Here is an 8,962-nt window from a genome sequence, read left to right as displayed (position 1 = left end):
TTCCAAAGTCCTCTGGTATCTTAGGGCTATTCTTCATTGCCATGTTAATTTGCATTCTTCACATCCTTGAATTGATAGAAACTATGCATCAATTGAGCTACCCAAAAGCCAATGTCTCTTTTGCCTCAGGGACAAGACCGGTGCTGTTCTTATAGTTTTAAAGAATGACAATTTAAACACGATTTACAAGCTTGATGGATTTCTCTGTATTTACTATATTTATATTTACTGTATTAATATTGGTGGAGTGACTTGAGTGATTCTGGGCATGTTCCCAGGATGGCTTTAGACACCTTTTAAGTAGCCTGAATGTTAGATCACCAATGCATGTAACTGTCACTTTAGGGCTTTTTGAAACTGAATTTGCCAAGCTTCTGGAAGACTGCTAGTCCTATGGGATTTAAACACATGAATACCACTCATTTGGAAAGATACAAACTTTGCCCCAAAAGTAGCCTAACTGACAGGAGAGATGCGTGGCAGAAGAGCATAATTTGAAATAAAAGGTTCAATCTGAGCTTCTCTGTCATGCATGAGACTTCACAGTTGAGTGTAATAAGTTGGGTAAATCAAGAGAGAGCAATTATAAAGTATTGCAAGGAAGTGATATAATTTGAGTAGCAAAAGGTCACAATCAACAGCACCTTAATCAATTCATGCCCTTCAAATGCACTTATGTGATCGGTTAGTCAAGCTAAAAGGATTTTCTACAATTTTATTTATTTATTTATGTATTTATTTATTTATTTAATTAATTAATTAATTAATTAATTAAATTTAATTTATATACCGCCCTTCTCCCGAAGGACTCAGGGCAGTGAACAGCCATAATAAAAACAATGTACAAAAATAGAATTTAAGAGAAGATTAAAATAATTAAATCATAGGCCGAATTTAAAACTCTCATTTTAAAACCAATTTTAAAACCCCATTAAAACCAAATTAAAATCATTTATCCCATCAGAGCGGCTTGCTGGAATAACAGGGTCTTCACTGCATGATGGAAGGCGTGGAGGTCAGGGATCCTTTGTATGTCTGGGGGTAATTCATTCCAGAGGGCAGGGGCCCCCACAGAGAAGACTCTCCCCCTGGGGGTCGTCCATCTACATTGTTTGGCTGACGGCACCCTGAGGAGGCCCTCTCTGTGTGACCGTACTGGTCAGTGGGAGGCAATCAGTGGCAGAATGCGGTCTTGTAGATAGCCAGGTCCTAAGCTATGGAGCACTTTAAAGATGGTAACCAACACCTTGAAGCGCACCTGGAAGACCACTGAGAGCCAGTGCAGCTCGCGCAAGAGGGGTGTTACATGGGAGCAATGGGTTGTCCCCATTATTACTCACGCGGCCGCATTCTGGACCAGTTGGAGCCTCAGGGTGCTCCTCAAGGGGAGCCCCATGTAGAGAGCTTACAATAGTCCAGACAGGAAGTGACGAGGGCATGAGTGACTGTGTGCAAGGCGTTCCGATCCAGAAAGGGGCGCAACTGGGAAATCAGGCGAACCTGATAAAAAGCCCCCCTGGCCACGGCCGTTATATGATCATCCAAAGACAGCCGTGAGTCCAGGAGGACGCCCAAGTTGCGAGCTCTCTCTGAGGGGAGCAAGATCTCATCCCCAATAGTCAGCGATGGTATAAGCTGACTATATTGGGACTCCGGGAACCACAGCCACTCAGTCTTGGAGGGGTTGAGTCTGAGCCTGTTCCTCCCCGTCCAGATCTGCACGGCTTCCAGGCAACGGGACATCACATCAAGGGCTTCATTGGGATGGCCTGGGGTTGAAATGTACAACTGCGTGTCATCGACATACAGTTGACACTTCACCCCAAAGCCACGGATGATCTCGCCCAGGGGCTTCACATAAATGTTAAACAGGAGGGGCGAGAGAACCGATCCCTGTGGCACCCCACAAGTAAGGAACCTCGAGATCGACCTCTAACCTCCCATCAACACAGATTGCGTACGGTCAGAGAGGAAGGAGGAGAACCACCGTAAAACGGTGCCTCCCACTCCCAACCCCTCTAGCTGACACAGCATGATACCATGATCGATGGTATCAAAAGTCGCTGAGAGGTCTAGGAGGACCAGAACAGAGGAGCAACCCCTGTCCCGAGCCCTCTAGAGATCATCAACCAATGCGATCAATGCCGTTTCCGTGCTGTAACCCGCCCTGAAGCCCGACTGGCACGGATCTAGATAGACAGCTTCATCCAGGAATTGAGGAATAACTCCCTTAATAGAAACTGCAAAGGAGCAGCAGTCATAACAACACCAATCTCAGCCAACAGCACTCTGAATGGAATGGGACAACTCACTGCAGTCAACTTGCCACAGCCAGCTCGCCATGGATAACTTGCCATGGCCAATTTGCTGCAAGACAACTCACTATAGCTAACTTACCACGGGCCAACTAGCTGCGGGACTATTCAACAATTTAATTATTTAAAATAATAATTAAAAATAGTTTTTGTTATTCACATTTAATTTTGTCCCTCCTTTGGCATCCTTTCTTTAATGATTCTATTCCATCATTTCTTTGATATTAGTCTCTTGTCACACAGCCAGTTGTTTTGCAGCTAGTTGGCCACAGTGAGTTGGCAGTGGTGAATTGACCATGGCAAGGTGTCCTAGATCCGTGATACGTTGTGTAGACTTCTGAGAATTACATGGATTAAACCAAGAAAATAAACAATGGATCATATAACAAATCAATCCAGAATTTTCCCTTAAAACAAATATTCTAATTCAATTTATCATACTTTGGACATTGACAAAGCTCTCTGGAGAAGCCTATGCTGGTAAATGTGGAAAGAAAAGGAAGAGGACAACTAGCTGCAAGGTGGATAATTTGATTACGTATAATGGCAATGGGTGCAGTCTTGGAAGACCTAGAAGGTTAGATTGGGGACAGGTTCATCCTAGAGAAAGTCTATGTGGCCATCGGCATGGCGCGAAAAGAGAGTTGAGGGGCTTTTAAAGTTTGTTTTTAGGTAAGATTTTAAGGGGTTCGGGGGTAACCAGAGTGGGTTTGGGGGAAAACCCACCGGGGCTGGGTCTGGGTCTGGCAGGGGGCTGTGGCATTAGGATTGTGGGGTCGGATGTTAGGGAGGGGGCTAGAGTCCAATTTTATGAGGGCCGTTCCATCAGTACTGTGGGTGGGAGGGACAGATATGGTGGGAGCAGGGGGCCATATCATGTTTCGGGAGTGCGCACTCATTGTCTTCGAACGATTGCGCACTCCGGTCCCCAATGCTCTGCTCGTTCCCTGGGTTGCACAGATCCTCAGGGCCTGGGCCTTCGGCTGATGTTATGCAATGCCAGGTCCATGGTAAATAAAGCCCCCCTCATTTGCGATCTTGTTCAGGAGGGGGGAGCGGACCTGGCGGGTATTACGGAGACCTAGTTGGGCCAGGAGGGAGGGGTCCCCCTCGTTGAAATGTGCCCACCCGGTTTTCACGCATTTCATCAGCCAAGGTCACAGGGGAGGGGTGGGGGGGTGGCGGTTGTCATTAAAAAAGGTCTTGGGCCGAGGGAGGTCACTGTGCCTCAGACTGCCGGATGTGAGTCCCTCCTTGTGAAGTGGAGTCATGGGGTACAGATGGGCGTGCTGATCACGTACCTGGCTCCCTGCCACGTGGCTGCAGCCCTGCCCGAGCTGCTCAACATTATAGCCATGGTGGCGGTTGATACCCCCAGGCTTATGGTCATGGGGGATTTTAACTTGCCATCCATCGGTGAGATGTCTGAGGCAGCTCAGGAGTTCATGGCTTCCATGACAGCTATGGATCTGACCCAGTTAGTTCATGGCCCTATTCACACGGGGGGAAACACGCTGGACTTGTTTTTTGTCTCTGGTCAGTGGTTGAGTGATCTTGAGATAGGGGATATAGCGACTGAGCCCTTGTCATGGTCAGATCACTCCCTCCTTTGCTTTGACCTTCAAACCGCCACACCCCACCACAGGGAGGCGGAACCAATGAGATGGTACCACCCCAGGCGCCTGATGGAACCTGATAGGTTCCAGATGGATCTTGGGCCATTCCCTGAGGCACTGGCTCACGCCTCGACTGAAGACCTAGTGGCCGCCTGGGACAGGGCGGCCGCTGGAGCTTTGGATCAGGTCGTGCCTTTGCGGCCTCTGACCCGGCGCCGGTCTCACCTGGCTCCTTGGTTCACCAAGGAGCTGAGGGAGATGAAGCGCTGGAAAAGACGCCTGGAGAGCAGTTGGAGGGCCAGCCTTTCTGAATCCGACCGAACACTGTAAGATCTCATATTAAGACTTACCAAGTGGCGATAAAAGCGGCAAAATGTAACTATTTTGCCACTCTTATTGCATCATCAGATAATCGCCCGGCCACCGTGTTTAAAGTGACCCGCTCCCTGCTCCACCAGGGAGCACGGGAGGACCCCTTGGAGGGCAGGGCTGAGGACTTTGTGCAGTATCTGTATGACAAAATTGCTCAGATTCGGGAAGACTTGGACTCTAACTGGGTAGATTCAGGAGGGATGATGGAGGCAGGTCTTGAGAATGTTATCTGGGAAGAGTTTGATCCTGTGACTCCTGAAGACGTGGACAGGATTCTGAGTAGACTGAGCACAGCCACGTTTATTGGACCTGTGTCCCTCCTGGTTGGTGTTGGCCTCTCGGGAGATGACACGAGGCTGGCTCCAGGGGATTATAAATGCTTCACTGAGTGAAGGTGACTTTCCCGCCACCTTGAAAGAGCCAGTGGTGAGGCCTCTCCTCAAGAAGCCTTCCCTAGACCTTGCAGTGTTAGCAAATTATCGTCCAGTCTCCAACCTTCACTTTGTGGCAAAGGTTGTTGAGAGTGTGGGGGCACGACAGCTTCCCCAGTACCTGGATGAAACGGTTTATCTGGATCTGTTCCAGTCAGGCTTCAGGCCTGGATACAGCACAGAAATGGCATTGGTTGCGTTGGTTGATGATCTCTGGAGGGCTCAGGACAGGGGTTGTTCCTCTGTCCTGGTCCTATTAGACCTCTCAGCGGCTTTTGATACCATCGAACATGGTATCATGCTGTATCAGTTGGAAGAGTTGGGGCTGGGGGGCACCATGTTGCGGTGGTTCTCCTCCTTTCTCTCCGACCGGTCGCAGTCTGTGTTGGCAGGGGGGCAGAGGTCGACCCCGAGGCGCTTTATATGTGGGGTGCCACAAGGGTCGGTCCTCTCGCCCCTTCTGTTCAACATTTATGTGAAGCCACTGGGTGAGATCATCCGTGGTTTCGGGGTGATACTCAGCTGTACATCTCCACCCGGACCACCCCAATGATGCCCTTGAGGTGATGTCTCCTTGCCTGGAGGCCGTGCGGATCTGGATGGGGAGGAACAAGCTCAGACTCAACCCTTCCAAGACCGAGTGGCTGTGGTTTCCGGCATCCTGATATAGTCAGCTGGCTCCATTGCTGACTATTGGGGGTGAGATCTTGTCCCCCTCAGAGAGGGTTCGCAATTTGGGTGTTCTCCTGGATGCATGGCTGTTCTTGGAAGATCATATGATGGCCGTGGCCAGGGGAACTTTTTATCAGGTTTGCCTGATACACCAGTTGCATCCCTTTCTGGACCGGGATGCCCTGCGCATGGTCACTCATGCCCTATTCACGTCCCGTCTGGACTACTGTAATGCTCTCTACATGGGGCTCCCCTTGAAGAGTGCTCGGAGGCTCCAACTGGTCCAGAATGCGGCTGCGCGGGTGGTTATGGGGGCGACTCGGTGCACCCACGTAACACCACTCCTGCGTGAGCTGCACTGGCTCCCGGTGGTCTTCCGAGTGCGATTCAAGGTGTTGGTCACCACCTTTAAAGCACTCCATGGCTTAGGACCAGGGTATATACGAGACCACCTGCTGCCAGCAACAGCCTCCCACCGGCCAATACACTCCCACAGAGAGGGGCTCTTCAGGGTGCCGTCGGCCAGACAATGCTGACTGGCGACACCCAGGGGGAGAGCCTTCTCTGTGGGGACACCAGCCCTCTGGAATGAGCTACCTCTTGAGATTCGTCTCATCCCCGACCTGCGTACCTTTCGCCGCGCCTTGAAGACCCTCCTGTTCCAACAAGCCGGCCTGGCCTAATACGAATTTTAGAATGGATGTATGTGTGTATTAATCTATGGGCCAAATTTTTATATATTCAATTTTAAATTGTTTTAAATTTTATATATTTATATGTGTTTTAATATGGCTGTACACCGCCCTGAGTCCTTCAGGAGAAGGGCGGTATAGAAATCTAATAAATCAAATCAAATCAAAAGTCAATACCAACTTGATATAACACAACCAACCAACAATCAATCAGTATACCAGAATATATATATAACTATATTAGCATTAAAAAAATACACAGATATCTCTCGCTTGAAGCAATCATTTGTTCTACCATACCCAGTATACAGAAGTTGGCTAAACTACCTGAGTTCTTCACCTCTTGATCAGTAAAATGTTAAGATAGCCCTACCTAAATATCATAATATAGGAACTAAATGTAGCATATATCTTTATAAAAGAAGCAGCACGATCCAATTTGATTTCTCTCTTACCACATGGGTAAACCTGCTGTCTCCTGGAATGTTGCAAAACCTGCCCTCCAAGAAGCAGAGGGAGTACCAATATAAAAGCCCTTCCAATATTTTTGGAAACAGTATCATATAACAGGTAAATGCAATAGTTTTCTTTCTTTTAGTGTCACTGGTATTGTATATGTCGCTTGTTGCTTAAAGAATGATTCCATCTTCACAGATAAACCTTTTGAAATTTGTTGCCATAACAGTTTATAGTAATTGCTTTAAAACTAAAATCTGCTCATTTTTTTTCAAAAAAGGATGGTCATCTCCATTGGCCCTTTTGTGAAGCCTTTCAGAGGCATGTCATCCTAATTAGATTCTGACTTAAAGCAAAATATTTTAACTACTGGGAAGGATATTTTATTTTCTCTTAGGTTTTAATGAACTACTGAATTTCTGGGCTTATGTATAAGACTTCTACATGCCAAGCAATTGAAATTAAATATTTATGGAACAAGGCTGAGCTTTCTGCTTGACAGATGTTTCTGTTTATGGTTGTACTGGATACATGACAATGAAAACGTGGCAACAACTGCACAGCCACACATGGAAATTTCCACTAACCATAATGGCAACAGCTGCTACAGTAAACAAGCCCAGCCATGGGTCAGACAATAATTTCAGTTCTATGAGCAGGCAATTTGGAGAAACATACCTATCACTCTGAAGCATTCAAATCTGTGTTTAGGTCTTCAACATCAGTCCACTTGTCTATACAGCATTTGGTTAGATTTCAGAAAATCAAGGACTAACACAGAATGCATCCTATGTGCATGCATGTCTGTTGTTCTATTTGTATTCCACCCACCACATATCCCTGGGTCAAAATTGAGGTTAGGTAATGCAGATTGAAGAATTGACTATACTTACCGCATTATTAAAAGTTCATATAGTCAGTGTCAATTCCAAAAATGAAAAATAGCATAAAATAAAAACAGAATAAAAGCAATCAATAAAAAATATTGGAAGGCGAATATAAAACAAAGGTTGATATACCATATAAAATGATATTAGAATCTGAAATTGAACAAGAAAAAAAACAGGGCAGGGACACCAAATATATCAAGTGAACAAATCTGTGCAGAAACTGTTGACAACACTTGAACTTTATACGATGAAGTAAAAAGAAATGGCATTTGTACATTTTTTGGAGTTGGACTATAATTTATTTTGTTTTGTTGTAAATATTTAAGATCCACTTAACACGAGTTTATGTGACTAATCCTTTATTTAAAATATATTCAATTCTGTAGAAACAAACAAACCAATAAACACACACTTTTAAGTAAAAATTCAACTGATTGAAGTTGATGATGGCACTCATCCCAAAAATCCAACTTTTTTTCGTGCTGTTCCGAGACTCTCTTCTTTATCTAAAATAGCTTGCAAGGAGGTGTGCAGCAATTTGCCTACTCTCTTTCCAGTCTAGAATACAAATGAAAAATAAACTATATAAATCAGCACAAATAATTAAACAAAGCAAAATTCACTAGAAGGTTTCTCTTTACATATTCACAAGTGAGGTATGGTATTCTGTTGAAATTAATTAATTGGAATAAAACATAAAATGCAAAAAAATTATAAACTAAATTATGTGTTTTTAAGAGCCATTCTATAGGTACTTCTTGACTGACAACCACTATTGGGAGTGAATTTCTGTTGTTAAGTCATTGCAGTTGTAAGTTGAGTTGAATTTTACAATTTTTACAGCAACTGTAAAAGTTGCTGTAAAACTTAAGCAAATTACTGTAGTCCTTAAGTGAATCAATAGGTTAGCAAGTGAATCCAGTTTCCCCAATCGGTGTTTTTTGCCAGAAACTCGCAAAAAAAGATCATGTGAGTATAGGACATTCCATCGGTTATAAATATGAGCCAGTTGCCAAGTGCCTGAATTGCGAACATGTGATTGCAGGGGCTAGTGCAATGATCATAAGTGTGAGTGCAGGTAATAAGTCGCTGTTTCCAAGGACATCATAACTTCGAATTGTTGTCAAACAGTTGTAAGTTTAGAACCACCTATATGCTGAATTTCTTTACATCCCTTTAAACAAATTAATATGGGGTAGGCTTAGATCCACATTTACTATTTTATGAAACAAAAGGCTGAAGACCATTGTCTGGTCTATAGCTGATTAAAATTTTTGCCATAAGCCAGAAAGGAAGAATACAAGGAAAAGATATATTAGAATAATGTCATAAAATATCTTAAATTTCCACTAGAGCGGTGTTTTTCAAACTTGGAAATTTTTAAATAGCTGGGGCTGCGAGTTGAAGTACACCCATCTCAATGTTGCCAAGTTTGAAAAACATTGCACTGGAGAAAGCTGTTATTTTGTAACAGCATTCCAAATCTCTTGATTTGTACAGTACATGGTTTGTGAAGAA

General features: G+C 44.7%; 1 protein-coding gene across 1 annotated transcript in view; it reads right to left on the bottom strand.

Annotated features, from left to right (window-relative positions):
* Positions 1-7,786: 7,786 nt before the first annotated feature.
* EXOSC7 (exosome component 7) overlaps positions 7,787-8,962 on the bottom strand; it is a 179,916-nt gene continuing 178,740 nt past the window's right edge. Inside the window, exon 8 of the mRNA XM_060685953.2 lies at positions 7,787-8,002. Within this exon, the coding sequence (XP_060541936.1) occupies positions 7,898-8,002 (105 nt within the window). The 3' untranslated portion in view covers positions 7,787-7,897. The remainder of the gene's footprint in view (positions 8,003-8,962) is intronic.

This window comes from Pantherophis guttatus, chromosome 4 (assembly GCF_059756535.1).
Source record: "Pantherophis guttatus breed Tessera chromosome 4, ASM5975653v1, whole genome shotgun sequence".
Lineage (NCBI taxonomy): Eukaryota > Metazoa > Chordata > Lepidosauria > Squamata > Colubridae > Pantherophis > Pantherophis guttatus.
The sequence above is the reverse complement of the archived record's forward strand: the minus strand, read 5'-3'. Positions and strand labels throughout refer to the sequence as shown.